General features: G+C 39.1%; 1 protein-coding gene across 1 annotated transcript; it reads right to left on the bottom strand.

Moving 5' to 3' along the window:
- Positions 1-313: 313 nt before the first annotated feature.
- marveld2b (MARVEL domain containing 2b) lies at positions 314-19,630 on the bottom strand. The gene is made up of 16 exons (XM_067521352.1): positions 19,498-19,630; positions 15,477-16,730; positions 13,985-14,020; positions 13,712-13,884; positions 12,237-12,408; positions 12,077-12,127; positions 10,337-10,452; positions 8,059-8,156; positions 7,185-7,260; positions 5,162-5,843; positions 4,212-4,373; positions 2,259-2,374; positions 1,948-2,058; positions 1,605-1,776; positions 1,297-1,338; positions 314-1,178 (listed from the first exon to the last, which is right to left on the bottom strand). The coding sequence occupies exons 2-16, from the start codon at positions 16,707-16,709 to the stop codon at positions 1,080-1,082; spliced, it is 3,339 nt and encodes a 1,112-aa protein (XP_067377453.1). The 5' UTR covers positions 16,710-16,730; positions 19,498-19,630; the 3' UTR covers positions 314-1,079.
- Between the last annotated feature and the right edge of the window lie 301 nt (positions 19,631-19,931).

The raw sequence follows: 19,931 nt of genomic DNA, 5'->3' as shown, positions 1-19,931 counted from the left end.
GAGGAATCCTAGATATTTTTTATTGTCCGATTTATCTCCATCAACTAAAATATAATGGTTAGGGTATCTAGAAATTATTTTTGTTTTTTTACCTCAACTTTCACAGCACAGTCACTTCCATTTTTTTCCCAACAGTTTTCAGGCATTTCCTTCTTCACAGCATCGCCTCGCCCCCCCCATTGGAGAAAATTTTACATACACTATGCTCATTCACCTCACTGAGTAAACAGCCAAAGATAGGTTTTCAAAGTTTGTGCTGTCGTAAAAAAAAAAATAAAAAAAATAAAAAGTAAACTGCTAGTTAAAGAATTAATGCATTTTTTTAAAGCTATGCTTTATTTCCTGTACAAATAGAGAACTCTGAAAGAGATACTTCTGAATGCATATCAAAATATACATATTGCATGTATCAGAGATACCCTAATGAAAGTGGGAGGAATTATTAATGGAAATAAATTAAATTCATTGGGGTCTAGACACAAATGCAAATGGAAAAGCCAAAAGGAACAGAGCCACCATTAATCAGTTTGTTCCACTTTTAATACCTGGTAATATGTTACATGGGACAGTTCAATAGTAAGAAGCACAGAGAGGTTTCATCATTTACAAACAGCACGATAGGAATATATTTTACACAATAATTTGCATGGGTTGTAAAAACTTTAAAAAATATATTATTTACAATAGATGGTTAGTGATTTAACCTTGAATAATTCATGCCTCATAGGTCTCTTTGCAGCTATGTCTTCATTGTAAGTCACTGTTAAAAAGAAATTTAAAGCTACAAATAAGCACAATAACAGCTTCAAAGTACTGAAAAAAAAAAAAAAACTGTCTCTCACCTTACAACTTACGAAGAGAAACTAAATAAAGTACATTTTATACAACTTAATTGTTCTTTAAAATACAGCATTCCTTCACAAAAGAGATTGAAGAATTCATAAAAAAAAAATAAAATAAATTTAAAATCCTTCAATCACTTAAAAATAAAAAAAATTTTAAGCTTTAATTGAAGTAATTGCATTTGTCCATTTGTGGTGGGGAACATTTTCCTGCACACAGGGCTGAGAAGTGGGGGTTTAAGGTCTGCGGTCGTATTCACTGACCTTCCTCTTGATGTGCGACAGTTTGGACCTGAGGTACTTTGACCTCTTCTTTTTAATCTCGTAGTCTGGGGACTGCAGAGGACATAAAGGTACTCAACCATAGAGTTTTTTTCACAACATATTTTTGCTATTTTCAGAAGCTGATGTTTCATTGTTAAACAGTACCACTGGAAATCACTATGAGTCTTACCTTCTTCATGTTCTTCAGTCTGGTGTATTCATTCATTGCATCCTGAGGGGCAAAAAAGGCAGTGATTAATGAGCTAAAGTCAGCATTTGGGAGAAAGCATCATCCCAGATTGACTCACATTTGTTTTATGTTAATTTAAAAAGAGACACACACACACACTTTTTCTGAGATAGTGGAGAACAGTTTCTGTCTGTCCAATAAATTCATTCACAACATTTTCACTTAATTTCCTATTTTAGTTTTCGCAGCCCTGATGTCCTTTGAAAAATGATGACAGAAAGGGAAATGTTTGGTGCTGCTGAACTCACAAGGAACTGTGGACTACCCTCAGGGTATCTCTCTAACTCTCTGTCCACATCAGCCAGGTTCTGGTTTATGCTGTCCAGCTCCTGCTGCAGTCTCTTGTACTCTGTGTGATCCCGGTCAAACTCCCGTTTATAGTTTAAACGTTCTTGCTCATCCACAATGGGGGGAAACAAACTGCAGACCAGAGCACAATAAAATTATCCTGGGCAATGAATTATGAGACTACTAGTACTATCCCCTATAAAAAAATACAGTTTGTAGAGACACATTGTTGTATAATAACACCTCAACATTTTTTTCATAAAAGTTACTGTGACTAGTTATTAGATGTACACATGTACTCACGAGGAGAAGTCTTCTTCCTCTAGGTCATCTCCAGACTCTGCACCAGTGTCATAGTCCTTAGTCCACAGGTTGGACTTCAGGGCTCCCACAGAGCTGCTAATTTCTGAATCTCTGGAAAAAAAAAAAAAATTAAATAAAAAGCATATTTTATCTCAATAGATGTGACCAACCACTCCTGGACTCCACTGCAGTTTGCCTACAAAGCCAACAGGTCTGGAGAAGATACATCATGGCCTACGGTAAGTTCAACTCAATCTGTCTACAATAGATCACAGAGACATTTGAGGTGTACAATATGATTTATAGTTTACCCTGGGAGGTACAGAGGCTTGTTGCTGTCCAGCCTGTCCAGATAGTCTCTGGATCCCCCAATGGTGCCATTATGATCTTTCACCAGTACATCAGGTTCACCTGATACATTGTTGACCTGATGGAAAGAACATGGTCAGACATTTTTCATTAGTTCCTGCACATGTAACTAAAATTCAGCTTTAGTCACATTTTCCTTAATGTCAATAAACTTAAATCACCTGATAAGGAATTTCAAATGTTCTTTCTTATCTGACATTATACTCGTTTCAATAGTTTCAACTTAGAAAGTGAGAAATTATAACCTTGTAAAAATACAATTCATGGCTGAGCTGCTGTGTAGATACATTTTACAGGTGTTACTAATGTTGTGGCTGATTAGATATGTTTTCTGCAGCTCTGGTTGATCTGATGTTGTCATCAAGGGAAGTGACTTGTGTAATTTCAGATCAGGCTCGGAGACAAATACAAAATTACTCCAGATAGACTGAGGAGTCTAAAGTAGAGGGTCCAACTAATTGAATTGTGGAAAATGTAAGATTCAGAATCTTTAGTTTATAACCTTTCTTTGCACTTAGCACATGTTTTCGAGTTCGTTGAAGTTCTCTTCGGTACATTATAGTAGCTTCTTCCAGCACTTGCCGGAGTTGCCCAGGTGATCCCATATTTCATCAATGATATTCAAGTTTGGACTATGTGGATGCTTTCCAGAAGGAATGGCATGATTAATTATAACATATGATCCATCAATTTGGACAACATAGCCAACAAAACAGGGTGAAATGCAGCCCCAAACTATGACAGACCCCCCCACCATGTTTAAATAGAGGATGCAAGCTTGCATTCTTCCACCTCTCCAACTCTTCTCACATATTGCTGACGATTCGACCAGAAATGTTCAAACTTTTGTTGATTACTCCATTATACTCTTTTCCTTTGATCTTCACATTAACCTTTTTCAGCTTTTGCCAAAATAAAAAAGGAATTCTTGGCTGCTTTTCTTCCACAAATATCTATGACTGTAGTCATGGCATTAACCAGACGGAGGTTTTGGTCAGTATTTACTGAGGCTCCTCCTCTCTACATACTATAAATACTGCTTGTATGAAACATTCACCAGGACCAACCGGTTCTTCTACTTCTCTCTTGTGTGTCTGAATACCACCGATACCCTTACTATCGTTTACAGGAAGTTCGAGACTATTTCTCTCTGCCAGTGCAATTGCTAAAATGTCAGGTGTGAATTCAAACTTTGGACATTCACACACCTGGAATGTAAAAATGTGTGAAATTAAGGTAGTTTTATGTTAATTATTTTAATTATAGTTCTGTTATACAGCAGCTCACTTGGTTTCAGGGGCTGAGTTATTTACTTCCTGTAAGTTCTACAGTAGCAGTTGCTGGATGAGGTTTCATTTTTAGAATACATCATTCTCAAAACTCTGTACACAATACTGCATTTAAGAGTGGCTAAGAAGACCACACCCAGAAACTGGGAGTGAAACCACCCTTCCGGATCTTGCCTGACGTCACAGACACATTCCATACCTCATCATCTTAAGATCTTAAGTCATGCATCTTGTAATTCTTTTATTTGAAACAATGCACCACCGCAGATGAGCTCAGATTAGATTCTGTTCTTTTAGGAAATGATTATGTAGTGGTTTTCTTAGAAGAACAAATAAATAAATAAAAAATAGGTGCACATGATTAATTTTGGCATGTCCAATGAACTGAAATATTCTACTCTTGTCACTGGATTGAATGATTTTTGCCCAGTTCAGCATTTACAATGGCAACTTTAAAAAGTACATGTGGTACTTAAAACTATCAGTTTGTTGAAAAAAAAAACAAAAAAACTGAACTTTGAACATTTTAATATATGAATGCTTTTATCCTTAAGCACATATCACATAGATGCTACCAAGCAAACACTAAAACAAACACGTACTCACCCAGTCTCTGATACTGTGGTGGCCACCGTTGATGACCTTCACTTCCTCCCAGAGAATGCGCTCTGGGCCCCAGTACCTCATCTGGGAACGAGTTTTGACTGCAAACACGAGCAGGATGATGAGGCCAACAAACACCAGGAAGCCCAGGACGATAGCTATGGCCTGCAAGAACCACAGAACTCAGTGTCAGCAGGCTGAAGTTATATCCAATATTGTAAATAACAGGTAAGTCTGAAGGTCTGAGCTAACACAAGACTTAAACTTGTAAAGCCAGCGTCTGAGTTGACAGAGCAAAAAGGCTACAAACAGGCTACAACCTGTTTGTGACAAATCACATCTGGAGATTAATTCAAACCAGTAACTGCATATCTTACTTATAACTTGACTCGTAGTAAAGGGGGGCTATAACAAGTAGGCGCTATAACATACATGATAATATGGTCTATGAAAATATCCATTCTTTTGGATATTTGTTTTTGGCAATCAGGAGCTACACGTTTAGTCACCCGGTGGCACAGATGACCAGGCAAACAAGCTGGGCATCTGTACCACAGATAAACCTAAAGGTTGGCTACACGTGAAACTGTAACTTATACCTGTAATTTTTGTTTGTTTGGTGTTTTTTTTTCCCCTTCCTTGGACCATTTTTGGTAAATACTGACCAATGAATACTGGGACACAATCTGTTACAAAACCTGCTGTTCAACCATAAGTGTTTGGCTCTTGTCAAAGTCACTTAGATTGTTAAGCCCATTTTTCCTGCTTCCAACACATCAGCTTCAAGAACTGACTCGTCACTTGCCCCCTTACTATCCCCCCCCTTGCCATCTGCCATTATAAAGACTTAATCAAAGTTCACGTCAACTGCTTTAATGTTATGGCTGAAGAGGGTATATACACTAATACAAAAAATACAAACAAATAAAAAAAAAAAAAATAGCATTTCCCACCTCTTGAGGTTCCACCACACAGTAATGGTAGAGGTACTGGTTGAGGAAGATGCCCTGGGCCTGGCTCTGCGTCTGGTATTGGGAACACAGCTGGATAATCTGGTTGTAGTACATGGAGCCTGTGGTCTGGGCCATTGGGTTCACTGCTACCAGATACACAATAGTGGCAATGACCATCAGAAATGCCAAGATGGCGCAGATGATAATGGTTGCCAGGTAGAAATGTGGCGAGCGGGCAGTTCTTTGCCTCGAAATGACCAATACAAATATGATGAGCACAGCTATGAAGGTAATGGCTGCCATGGCGATCATGAAGGCTTTGCCAGCAGTAGGGTCCACTTGTGTTCCTCCGTAGCCATAGCCACCAGCACCCGTGCCATAACTGCTGCCGCCGTATGAGCCTCCATACGAGCCTCCGTAAGAGCCGCCGTAAGAGCCGCCGTAACCTGGTATCAAGCTGGATCCACCTCCCATACCCATTAGGCTCATATCATAGTCCCAGGCCAGCGTTGAAGCCACACAGGCGAACACAGCCACACACATGATGATGATGATGATGCTCATTATCTTCATCACACCTGGCGGTGAGGTCCAGCGATAAAATTCAAGCATCCTCTCCCCTGGGTAGTAGGAAAAGGCTGGGTTGGACATAAGCTCACTATGTCTGTGCCTGCTGCTATGGCTAAAAGAGAAGAGCAAAGAAGAGTCAGGGGTCAGCGTGTGTTGCTCCACAACAGTATCCGGGCTAATATTGCATGTTTACTGCAGGTACAGTAAACATGAAAAGTAACCAGCTTTAAAGCTGTGGCTTTAAATAACCATTTGGAGTAACTGGTCAAAACAAATCAGCAGCAGCATTTTGGTCTAGTCAAGTCTTCTTTAAATTGATGAAAAGGCAACTGCAGAATTCGATATGACCCATTTGACAGTTTGACTGGAGAAGAGTCCTAATCAAGGTGCAACTTGTTGTCTAACAAGAAGTCTATAATGCAAAGATTGTTGTTTTTTTTTTCTTTTTCTTTTTTTTTATACTGAATGGGTTCATATTTATTTTGTAGTGTGTCATAAAACAACAGTCAAGTGATCATAAGAACACTGAAAGCGGTTATTCTAATACCTCCTAGAGTTTAAACTGGTTATCGAGAAAATCCATTCTTAAAGCCCTTCTTATAGAAGTGATGAGTACCAAAATCAAAAATGTATGTTTTTTGTTTTGTTTGTTTTTTTAAACAGGTCAGCCATTATTTAAACATCTCATTGGTTCACTCGACAAATATCCAATGAGATTTTCCACAGGCATTTGAAATATTGTACAAAATCAGCTCTGTGATAAACACAAGTTTATGATACCTACATGTTACATTTAGATATAATCACCAGAAGTAAAAAGCTACTGTTAAAGTCTTTTTAGTATAAAATTTGCTCTTTGCGTTTCCCTCTTGACCTGCAATAGAAAGAAAAACACAAAAAAGAGGAAACTTGAGCCAAAACCACTGCACCTGGAAGACATTCACTTAATTTGATTCAATCAGAAGGAAGTTTTTACATTTTTAAGTGACAAAAGCAAAAGAGCTGTTTTGTGGATTTTAGCTTCCATCACTTATAAAGTATCTTTTGAAGACATGATTTGATCGAGTTCAACCTCTTTCAGTGTTCATTTGGACACGTGACTGCTGTTTTTAAACAAACAAACTTATAAATTATCAAAATAGTTGCAGATTTTCATTTAGTTTATCTCCAAATTGATCAACTGTTACCTCTCTACAGTATGAACCTTTATCCACCTTATCTCCATGATCTTTAGAAGTCAACCTCTTCCCCTTAGACAAACCTTAAAGTTTCTCTTGGATCCTACAGATACTACAGAGGCATGTGCACTGAGAAGCAAAAAAATACTCCACCCACGATAAACATAGCTTTAAATCAGCTCAACAAATTGGTGGATGAGTAGGCAACTACAGTGTATGTACAGATATATCATGGAATTGACTGTATACTTTGGGACTAATGCAGGTCCACTTACTGTTTGCTACCACTTGGCTGGTAGGGTGGGAGGCTTGGTTTTTTGCTGGGCATACTGAAATCCAACTGGCACGCACCTTGTTAAAAAAACAAACAAACAAAACAAAAACACCACAATATTAATTTTTGCAAAAACAGCACTTTCCTACATTGCTTGCAGCCTTAAGATGAATGTGTATTTAATTTGAATGCAAATTTAGAGAAAAACTGAAACAGGTAATTCCAGGTCTAAGTTCTAGGTTTATGTAGTGCAGACAAAGGATCCATTTGCAGTTCTCCACAGTTTTTATAAACAGTGCTGTGATCACGTGTTAGTACCAAAAACAGAATGATGGTACCATCCCCATTCTTACAGGTAACTAAAATGGCTAACACTAAAGGCTTGTGTTACTCAGGTTTGAGTTAGCAGGGTGTGATCACTAAATCGAAAAATTAATTTCATATATTTCTACAATTTTTGAGCTGCTGTTCTCCCAAGTTTGTTTGTGTTGACACAGGAAGGAACACAAACGGACACTTGCTGTCAAAACTGAGCAGGAGATAAATGGAGCTGAACTGGGTTTTCTAGTCTCACAGAGTGAAACTCCAATGCACAGTGGCTGCGGTTTGACTGGCATATTATTCTGCTCTCCTCCTCTCGGCCCTCTGTCCCCGTAAACGACTTCAATTTACACACGAGATGTCACATTACAGGATCCATTTATACATTGGAAATAATGCTTAAAAAAAAAACCGCAACCTTACGTTTGTTGCGCCGAAGCGACAGGAAATAAAAATAACCACATTGTAGCCAACAAAATACAACAATTCCCAGCAGAGCTACTCCACCTCCAATTAAGCCTCCAACATAGGTAACAAAGTTAAAATGAACCCACCAGGTACGAAGGGTCGTCTAATCCGATAGAGAGCGTGTTTACTCAGCGGTGATGTACGAGCTTTATTCCATCCCTTCAAAGCTGCCGAGTTGTGGCACCTTTAGGCGCGTGCTCATCACCTGGGCGCCTCCCCGCCTCATACAGGCCTAACCTGTCTCCCCGCCCCCCTTGCAGCTTTCATAACAATTACAGGAAAAAGGCCCAAGACGTTTCCAGGGACGCCACAGCCCACGAAGTCCACGAAATTCGTTTATATTAAATTGTGGACTATTTGCCAAACTATGTTACTGTCACCCACTTCGTGCCTATTTAAGTCAATTTTCAAAATTAAAATGTATCAACATTTATCAGTGTCTAAATTCTTTTCCATACATCACATTCAATAATTGTACAAATGACACTTTTTGAATGTAAAAAACAATAATTGATACAGTTATTATTATTATTAGTGATATTATAAATCCCAGTATTAAGCAAACAAATTAAATTCCTTGTTTGCTAAGTGAATTGAGGCGTTTGAGGCCTCGGGTTAAATGCTGCTGATTCACTCAGAGTGAAAATCAACAAAGGTACGAGTGCTGCAAAACCTGACACCAGGAAAACAGCTCACAAACCAGTCCTCCAGGCTATGTTTGTTATACCAGCGGAGCCACAACGGCAGCCATTTTAGAACACTGAACATTGCATTCAGTCCAAATTATCCAAGCTGTTTTTGATTCAAAGGGTTTTTAATTAGATCCTTTCTACAAATCCAATTATCTGTCACCGAACTCCCACCCATTGAGGGGGGCTGGTTCAGAAGCAGCAGAAACTGCTACTGCTGCTAAAAAAATGGAAACTATCTAAACTGGTTTAACTAGTATTGTTCTCTTTATGATGGACAGAAATAGTGCAGCTGTTGACTCTTTGGAAAAGGAAAACACTTCTCAGACAATATTCAAATGGCAGTTTTAATGTGTTAGATATTGAAAGTAAAAATTATTTTAAAAGTGTTAAAACCATTCTTTAAAATTATTTGGCAATAAAACTGCTTAGTTTATAAGGTCTCCCCTTGATTATTCATTCTAAAATTTGTGTTTGATCAGTGTGGTAGATTCCTGTAATTTTATTTATTTCACGTTTCCAGAAACAAATTCAAGATCAATTTCAAGCCCAATAACTGACATCACATGTAAACATCAGTTATTTGACCGGTATAACCAAGGTGACATTTTTACATATCTGTCCACGAATTACTCACTGATCATAAAATTATTAACAGCAAATACAAGTTTTGAATATTTGGATTTGAGCTTTTCCTGCTAATGTAAAGATCTGCAGATAAATTCACTCCAGTCTGTGTATTTATACGAACTGTATGAATAAAGACATGCAGAGGTGTGTCAGCCAGCTTCTCTATGGTGGCAGGAAGAGACAGAGAGAAGCTCAGGGTTCAGCAAAAAAAAGGTGAACTTTACAGAATCAATTCTGTAACCACTGTAATCTTCATCCATTACCACTGCCCTGGCCTATCTGGGTCCAGACTGATATAATACGCAGATATAAAAAAAAGTCACAAAAATCAGTGCATTACTTTCATGTGTAAAATCAAATAAAGGCAAAATACAAGTGTAAGAAAGGTTCTTAATTGGCATGAAGCAGTAAGACAGGGAATATACACAACAAGAAAAATAATATGTCAATCAAATACATCAAAGTACAGTTTACAAAAAAGCCCAGTAAAAAAACTACAAATTAAAAAAAAACAACTGTTATATTCACATTGTTATTTCAGTAACAGGTAAAGAGAGACTTCATACTACGTTAGACAGTAAATGTTCACATTGTGCCTCACAGTTCAGGAGATCCTACTATATATAATAAATTTATGGCAAAAAACATCGACAGCATACAGAAGGCCTAATGTCCACCAGCTAACCCTCAATAGTATGACAATATAATTTATATTACATATATGACCTGAGCAATAATAAACTTAACAGTTTAACAATCCTACAACACACTTCTACAGACATCTGATATTACATTTGCATTTACCTTCATTAATAATTTGTCAGCTGCCTCATTTTGTTTGATCTATTCAGGCGAGCATCTAGTTGGCCAGAGTCCTTTTCGAATGGGTTTTAAAAGACACAGTCACACAGTTTAATGTGCTCAATATTCATTTTTTTTTTCTATAGTACTTATACAGCTAATTGGTTTATATCACAAGGGTAACAAACACAAGCTTCACACTGCATTTGAATTCCAGGTCTGCTAATGTTTAACTGTGGCGTTTCAATTACTATCACTAAATTCCATGGCCTTGTCGTATTCCTGGATCTTCTGTTTGATATGAGAGAGCTTGTTTTTTAGGTACTCACACCTCTCCCTTTTTTCCAAATAAGTTGGGTCCTAAAAAGAAAAAAAAAAGAACGGCATTAAATGTTTGGTTTTCAATCCTTGTGACAAAATGTGTTTATAAAAGGGATGCTATGCATGGCAGTGAGAAAATATCAAGGAAACTCTTAGCTCCAATAGAGATCCTAATGATTCAATAAACAAATACATTCCCATAATGTAACTTGATAGCATGTCTATAGTCCCTGTTTATAGTCTGCAGAGGTGTTTATGGCTAAACTAGAATTCTCCTTTTTTTAATATCATGGCTCCAGATGGAAAAAAAATGGCATCACCAAAGACATCATACTGTACGACTGTTTTACTGAGGAAGTATTAGTCTCCATGACAACGAAACAGATCTTAAACAACCAAATGTCTTGTAATAGTTTCTCCCAGCTGATGACAACATGGTTACATTCTCTAAGGGTTACTCACTGGTTACAATTACAACATGGACACTTCCTTCCTTAACTAAAACTCTCAAGTACTGTATTGTAGTTTTGGTTGATTCATCTGAACTGAGGCTCAACTTTCACTCTTTTCACCCCATGGCCATGAATCACCTTGCTTTGTGTGGCTTTCCAGCTGTCTATTTTAATCATGCAGGTAAATAATCAAATAGTAAAAGTAGTTTTTTGCAAAAAACTAGAATGATTTAACAAAAAAAAAAACTATATAAAATGTATCTGAAGTGAAAAATGAATAAAAATGCATAACAACCGACTTCGGCATGTTGCCCTTTTACTATATTTATTTATACCATGTGCTGTTATTTTCTGTTGCACAAATAAACTTAGCTTTTCTTTTAACTGTCAGGTTTGCATAAGGCTTTGGTATCTGCACTTTTACATCATGCAAATTCCTCTTCTTTTGGCTGATAGCAGTTTCTGTTTATGCTTTTAAACAACAACTCAATTACCTACGTTATTTCGGTGATCCTTAAAGATGGACATGACATCAGAAACTGGTTTATGTTTGCAGTAGTATGTGGCTGAGTCAAAACTGACAGAATAGTAGAGAAGCAACTGCAGCACATTATCTCGCCAGGAGTGAAAAGAAAGTATCGGATCAAATCGGACAACATCAGATTGTCATATAATAGAGTGTAAATATAATGAGTAAATCCTCCCTACGATAAAATTTGTCACATTATTAAATTATACTATGCGGTTACACAACCCTTAACATGGATATCTTATACGAACCTACACAGAGAACAAGCGTGGTGAAAGGCCAAGGCTTGCTCGATTATTTTAAATAGCTCAGCAAGAAACCAAATGTGAAACAAGCATCTTTGATTTGCAAGTTTTCTATTATTGATTATATTAACTAATATTAAAAAATATTATTGTGGTAAATTTTTTCCCCCACATTGCCCTAATGAAGAGGGATTGTGTTTTGGTAATTGTTGGTAAAGTTGCACAGGGGTACATGTAGCTGTATTTTCTTTTCAATCTGGAGAGTGCAAAGTTTGCAGAATTCACAGAACCACAAGATTTCACTTAGATTTATAAGAATCTACAAAGTTGGAATGAACGTGGATAGATCCTTCAACGTAAGCATAAACTCTTTGACAGAGATACAACCACTCAATGAGCGACAGTGAATGGGTCTTCACATTATGATGCATACTTACAGCTTTCTTCTTCTGATACTCCAATAAAATAGCATCGAGTCGCTCCTTCTCCTGAAAACAGTCAAACAAACAAAAGAAATTGTCACGTTAGTGGAAACGGTTCAATCTTTATTAAAATATATTCACATGCGTTTGTGTAAAGTTAAATGAAAGGCTGCACCATTTGACTGGAAGGCCGAGCAGGAAGGTTCTGCATCATCTTATCCATCTCTTCAAACCTCCTAGCCAATGCCTGAACCTCCTTGTGCAGCTCCTTGTACTCAGCGTATTGATCATTGAACACAGCCTTGTACTGGTCCCTCGCCTCATCTGATTGGATGCTGGGGTACTTACTGTAAAAATGAGAGACAACAAAACTTTTCTTAGGCCACTGGCTACACTCATACTGTAGCTAAAGGAGTCGTATGGACAGCAATATGCATCTCACATATCTATCGTTTGAGTTACCAGAAAACAGGGATTTTTCAATAGGGATCACAAGATATGTTTCCAATTTCGCAAATCTTTTTCATAGTTCTGATTGCTATAATAATTTCTCCTGTTCACACTAATGAAGAGGTTCTGACTGATGTGAAGCGATGACGTGAAGGAGGGCATCAACTATAAATTGGAACAACCATTGTTAAACAAAGAAGATGGTCTATAGCAACATGTGCAAAGCAATCTTGACATCCCTCCCCAGGCAGTTTCATAACCATTCCCACATTTGTGTGTCTATTGTGATGCTAATGACACATAAGAAAGCTGGGTGGGACATGTGCCAACTCTATGATGCTCCACAGGCCGAGACTCCATACCAGTCAGAAGAAGTCAATATCCACTGATAATATCTACTGGTGAAGGTGGAGGCCTCACTGAAACTGAAGACATCAAAAACTAAACCGAGGATTTATAGAGTAAACTAAGTATGTTTCAGATTATAGATTCCACCGTGACACCACTGTTCTCACAGTGATGGTTTTCAGTTAAAAGGCAAACCCTGTCAAAAGCTATGTTGTGGAGAGCATTGGTTAAGGAAGTGTCTCACTTGCATCTCCTGAAATGTAAACACTTTTCTGATAGGAGTTTGCTTCGATGTTTTCTCCTTGACTCAGATTTTTGCTGCGTTGTACCTCACTCTTAAGTCGCTTTGGATAAAAGCATCTGCTAAATGACTAAATGTAAATGTACAAAGAAAAGAATTATGCCTTTGCCTTCAAAATCACCTGACTTTAATTACACTCAGATCATTTGGACAACAAAGATTAAACATATTTGTAGAAAACCATGACAGATGAGTACCTACAATGTAAGTCACACTATGAGGGATGAGTTTAAAAAATGAATGTCAGGTACATCATACCACTTTGATAAAATTGAAAACATGATTACTTTAATCAACGGTGATTACAGTGTCACACTGGCCAGTGTATTTTCTTTCATGGTGTATCATTTTAGTGGTCCTGTAGATGTGGACCACATTGTGAAAAATAACATTAAGTAAAGGACCTGATGCTTTAAGAAGAGATGAGGCCTGATTTATACTTTGTGTTAGTGAATACCTGTAGATTTAATGAGTTATAAATAATAAATTATTTCAATTCCTATTCAGGGTATTTGAACACGTAAAAACTAAAGGAGGTAGGTAAGACTTACGCCACATAGTCAGCTATTATGACAGGTTTGGGGATGTGTCCAGCTGGTATGTGACCCCGGAGGATCTCGGGCTGCATGGTCATCAGTGGTGCAGCTGCAGAGCTGTTTGGGGCATCCATGATGTCTGGCTGGATGGTGGGAAGGGGAGTCGGGTCTGAGGTCCTAGAAGCTGGCTATAGTAGATACATAAAGTCATGTGTTAGTGTATATTGTGTCAATCCATTGCTCATGATAGTTTCTGCAAGAACATAAACAGCAATCCTTGATACTTACTAAAGACAGAGGGACTGATGATCCAATCGTTTTCATCTGTTGTGGGAAAAAAAAAAAAGAGAGTGATTCATTAGGTTTTCTAAATGTTATGGGGAAAAAAATGATGGTCTACAGCCAGGTTTATATTTATTGGAACATTGAGTTTTCCTCCTTGTATAGCTGACAATCATGCAAGTTATTTTGGCATCTGATCTCTCTACACCACCACGTTGAATATGAAGTAAAAGCCCTCAAAATTTGAGTGAAGTCGAGACTTTCAGCCTTAATTCAGATGAAAACTTCTGGAGGTGGCTACATTTGGTTGAGGTTCACTGGAACTCTCAAAATAAGGTCCAAAGCAATGTCTAGTCTGCTGTTTGAAGTAGGGAATGAAACACATAATAAACCCACTAGAAACATAGCAAAAACTTTGGGAGTGGCCAATACAACTTACATTCTTAAAGGAAGGACATAACTGGCAGCTAAGCAGCACCAAAGACCACAGAAACAACTAAAGTGGATGAACTGGGTCACTGGTGTTTTTAGATGATCTAACTACTGATAAAAGTAGCAGGATGAATTCTTAAGTGTATAGGTCTATACACTAATTAGCCACTGATCTGTGATGGTTTAGGCATAGCACTGCTGGGAAACCTTGGGTTCTGCCATTCATATTCCAAGATATGGCCCTGATGGCAATGGCCTTTTTCAGCAGGATAATGCAACCTGCCACACTGCAAACTTTAGTTTTAACTGTCTGCAATGTAGCTAACTGGAACGTAGGACACTTAAACATGCCAAAATAACACGCAACATGTAATTTTAGCAGTCTCTGAGACAAGAAGGATGATCATCTCAATAGCATAAGGGTTTTTGTGAGCTGATCCTATGATACTAGGCCAGCTTTTTGTTTGCAAAAATTATTGTAAACAGGTTTTCATTTTAATGCACAGACTTTTAGGTTGTCTAAATGTAATGTCGTAAATGACTCTCTCCCCACAGACAATAAAACATCATTGTGTTTATGTGTTACTTACGACACAAACGTATCATATCTTCAGTGCGCCAGACGAGAGGAGAGCATGCGCAGCTGAGTTGGTAAAACAAGCTCGCTGCTGACCTTAATGTGGTGCTGGGTGTATACTGTATAGTTCATTAAAAGGACGCTTCCTTTAACACAGTAAGCATCAGGGGCAGGATGTTGGTTGGAGTATTTGTACAACAAACAATATGTCTAAGATATGTAAAGCGTAAACAGTCACAGAATAGCTTAAAGGAGAGTCTGCCGATGGTGATTACTACATTGTTGTTAGTTCAGATGATGTCGTAATAACCCGGTAAGAGGCTGATCCAGAGATACAAAGTTCTAAAGTATCTGAGTGTTCACTGGCGCTTAATCATCATCTGTGACTGGTTATAGTAAAACCTGTCTCTTCTTAAGCATGTAGCAAAGCAACCATCGTTTGAAGACAAATGGTATAAAGTATAGAAATACCAAAAATATTCACAATACCTCCTGTGCCAGTGCCTCCCTCCTCATCCTGGCTGCTTCATGTCTCCACAGCTTCAGACACACTCCTGCACTAATGAAGTACAGTAACATGTTGATGAAAAGGAAGATAAGGGCTGCTGTCTGGCCAGCCTCGGTGCGGCAGAATGCCCCATTTACTCCACTATTGAAGACCGGTATGTAGCACAGTCCTCCTCGAGTGGTATCTCTTACATACACTATTGCTGCAGCTAAATAGAGCACTGCCAACACCAGGTTGATTGCACACTCTGTGAGTGGCCACCAAGATGAGTCTAGAAGGATGGCTCTGTAGTATAGAGTCATCCCAAGAACGACCAGAATAACTGTCACTATCCACGTGAGACCAGCCACCACTAAAACAAAAGGGGTCTTGGGGCCTGTGTAGGAATTATACCCACCATATGCACCTCCACCAAGCCCCCCAAACAGCTGTGGTTGGGAGTATCCATACATATTGAACCACTCATTGTCCTTATGAACGTATGCACAGACGCAAGCAAACACAACAGCTCCAAGAAGCAGCTCCACACATCCCAGGATCCTCAGCAGGCCAGCCCAGGACTTCATGTAGGCATAGCGCTGATGGTACTCCTCCACCCGCTCCTGGTAGGTCTGAGCTGAGAGATTGGTAGGCACTGCAGATGCAGAGTCAAGGGCTTCGTCACCCAGCAGCATCCGGTCTCGCTCTTTCTGAGAGGTGTAGCTGCCTCCAGAGCCTCCATAGGGGTCCCGATATGACCCAGGAAGGGATGGAGATGGAGGGGCAGAGTTGGGGGGTGAGCAGGGGATACCAGGTGTTGTGTAGCTGTAAGCACTCTTCTTGGACGATGGGGCAGGGGAGTGAGGGGCAGGTAGAGATTGTGGAATGGTGGAACCCCCGCTGTTACGTTTGCTACTGTTCCGACGGAAGAAGTTCTTGACAGAGTCAGGGATGAAGCGGCGGACAGGCTTGATGTCCATGGCATCAGAGTCTGCCTCCTGTGGCTTATCATTGTCAGGGAAGTCAAAGGAATCAAGCCCAACTGCTGGCTTATCAGGTAAAGGAGGAGGGGGGAGGGGATCTAGGCTCCCAGCTGGCACTGCACTGTGCAAAGGGTGTGGGGGTGGAGGGAGATCTGGGTACTGTCTTAAGGACTCAACAGGGACTTGGTCATAGTGTGGGATCTCCCGCACCCAGTCAAACCTGGTGAAAGGACCAACTCCTCCTGACGACATGGGACCTGGACTCTGTGATCACTAAAGAGAGAAACACAAACTAGAATTATCCTTTTAAGCTACCGTAGGCCCTCTAAATTACAGTGGACACGCAAATGTATCAACTTGCTACGCGTGGCAACATCATTACAACAAAGTCTGATAATGCAGCAAACACGAGCAGTCAGCCAGTCATGCTGTTAACTGGAATGATGAGGTTGGTCCCTGGCACCTGCCAATCACTTACATCCAATATGTATTTACAAATTAGTATTTACCATTTAAAGCATGTTGAATGTTTAATATGGACAGTTTAAATCATGAGTAAAATAACATAATTCTTCAAATCCATTTTTTTGTTTAGAGAGGTCTGACCAAACTGGTAGTTTGTGTCTAACTTGTGGATCATCTGACTGCTCACGTTTGTCTATCACTTTGTTTCTGTTTATAATGTTGCTACTACCGACACAAAAAATACATTTAAGACGCAAATTGGAAAAAAACTCAAGTCATCCTTTAATCGTCCATCCTTTGTACCAATGTCAGACATTTACAGGAAATTTAAAACATTACTGCAGCTGTCTCAAGTGCGGCTTTAATGTGGTACTAAATTCTCCTTATTATGTTTCCAACACATCCAGCCCCAGTTACACACATTCCCAATGTGCATATTGTTGTTTAGTTTGGACAAACTTCAGATATTTCCGAGTAAACCACATGTGCGTCAATGAATGACTCTGCAGCCTACGATCTTTGTAAATGGCAAGAGGTGATGAAGGTGGAAACCTGTTGTGGTAGATTGGCTAACTGAGAAAATGTGGAAAGGGTTGGTTCAGGCAAAACAAACACATTCAGAATCGTTTTAGATGAGGCTGTTCATTTCATCATAGTGTATTTAAATGACAATTTCCGTTGGCCGATTACCGGTTTTCCTGAGCACTCAGTCACACAAGATGAAAGCCCAGGATATTCTCAAAGATAAAACTGTATTTTTGGTTTGGTGTGAGGCTGCTAACAGCACCGACTGTCAGAGATTTGCAACAAAGAGAACTGAATTCAGAATCTAAGGACTGTACATGACTTCATAGTCAATGCACACTTTTAACTGCATTTGTGCAACATTCAACACAGTAGTTCAAAATTGCAAACAAGACTACATTACGTAAATGTCCTTTCAGTGTAAAAACTGTGGACTATAACTTCCGAATTTCACATTTCTTAATTTAAATCAAGCCCCGAGTGTTAGGAATCAATGAGAGAGAACATCTATGTCTTCTTATGATTGGCAGACTTATGTGGGTCAATTAAATAGAAGTGCTTTATTTAGGCCTACGACTATGAAGAGCAGTTTTAAAACCACTATATTGTAATAATGTTCTTGTCTGAGGTCTGATGCTTAAAAACAACTATATTCTATATTATGCATTAGTATAATTTGCAAAGGAATGCACCAAAAAGTGACCTTCAAAAATTTAGTGCTGATCATTCTGCATAATGATGACTTTTACTTCCTGAATTACCTCATGGCCTTATTTTGAATTTGTTTCAATTCCACAAACCATTGGCATAATTCAACAAAGGACAAACACAGACTGCATTAAGTTTAGTGTAAGAGGAAAAGCCTCAGTACATTTTTCAACCTGTTAAGAAGCCACCTGCATCTGCATCCATCCATCCGTTATCCTGTTCAGGGTCGTGGGGACAGGGACGGAGTCTATCCCAGCTGTCAGTGGGCGAAAGGCAGCTTACACCCTAAACAGCTCTACAGTCTACGTCAGGGCCAGCGAGACAAACACAGACAGACAAGCATTCACAGTCATACCTATGGGCAATTTAGAGTCACCACTTAACCGAACATGCATGTTTTTAGACTGTGGGAGGAAACCAGAGTACCCAGAGGAAACCTACGCAAGAACGGGGAGAACATGCAAACCCCACACAGAAAGGCCACAGCCAGTTGCTAAATTCATACCGGTGACCTTCTAAGGTGCGAGATTGCACCACAAACCACTCCACCACTGTGCTGCCAGCAACACGCTACCTTTTACAAATTTCTTATTTACTGCTAAATTTAAAACCAAGTTATTCATATGAGTAAATGTAGTTCTCTCTATGTCCAAACATAAACTGGAATTTAGTTACTCACCTAAACACGTTTTATGGTCATTTCTTACACCATTAACTGGCATCAGTTCTTCTCTTTTCCTCCTCTGCCTCTGCAATTAACACAATGGCATCTGAATAAAGAAGCCCACTCCCATTTAAACTGTCACACCTCAACTGGTCCATATTTACAAGACCAGTAGTATAATGATAATAATCCTTAGATCAATGAAACAAACACAGTTTTTGCAAAAAATGATCCCAGAGAGCCACAAATCAATCACCAAGTGTCGAAAAATGACTATAAGAATACAACAAATTATTTGTTGGCTTCATTTGCCCGGAGCCCTTTATCGCACAATCCGCCCATGACACAGACTTACTGACCACAACAAATTAAACGGAGGAAATGTTAGAAGGACTGAAAGAAAACACCGAGGGCTGATTCGCCTGTCACCTCATTGACACCAAACCGCCGTTAACATTTGTTAAAGTGTAGAAAAACGATCAAATGCTCACGAACACTTCAGCTCTGATGGAAGAAAAATGTCACAATACACACGAAACCGCCTCAACTAAACTTGGACAAACATATATTAAAGCCAAACGCCACAAAACCCGCTGTCTTACTCGTTGTTTTTCCATGTAATTTTTATATTCCAGGCATTAAAAGCTCAATTAATTGGGTATTTGGACGCGGACTCACCTGCTGGAAACTCTCCGTTTGTTGGTGTGTTTCACTGAAACAGGTAACGCCACCTTCTCCCCTCCCGTTCTTCTCCCGCACTCTCACACTGATCTCAGGTCAGGTCTCAAGCACTGGGAAGAACGAGAAAAACAGAGAACTGATCCCTTGATCCCCGACGTCGTGCAACTCACCTGGCCGGTCTGACCAGCCCCACGGTGCGTTCACTGCCTCCTCTCACATCATCATTTCCATCAACAACGCTGCTTTCCCTGGGAAAATCACACTTGGCCATGTACTGAACGTTCCCCTTTGTTGGCACGCAGTTACTTGCTACCTTCTCATGCTCAGCTAGAAACTTTGTGAATCCATACACATTAAATGTTGAATGTCAAATGTTTAATTAATATTACTTAAATGCCAGTTTATATCAGTGTGTACAAAAAGCATCAATA

The sequence above is a fragment of the Channa argus genome, chromosome 11 (assembly GCF_033026475.1).
Source record: "Channa argus isolate prfri chromosome 11, Channa argus male v1.0, whole genome shotgun sequence".
Classification (NCBI taxonomy): domain Eukaryota; kingdom Metazoa; phylum Chordata; class Actinopteri; order Anabantiformes; family Channidae; genus Channa; species Channa argus.
The sequence above is the reverse complement of the archived record's forward strand: the minus strand, read 5'-3'. Positions and strand labels throughout refer to the sequence as shown.

Coding starts and splice junctions, on each gene's coding strand:
- marveld2b (XM_067521352.1), bottom strand. CDS start 16,709: ATGTCGTCAGGAGGAGTTGGTCCTTTCACCAGGTTTGACTGGGTGCGG. Junction 7,261..8,058: donor TAGACGACCCTTCGTACCTG/GTGGGTTCATTT, acceptor TTTTTTAACAAG/GTGCGTGCCAGTTGGATTTC. Junction 1,179..1,296: donor GACTGAAGAACATGAAGAAG/GTAAGACTCATA, acceptor TGTCCTCTGCAG/TCCCCAGACTACGAGATTAA.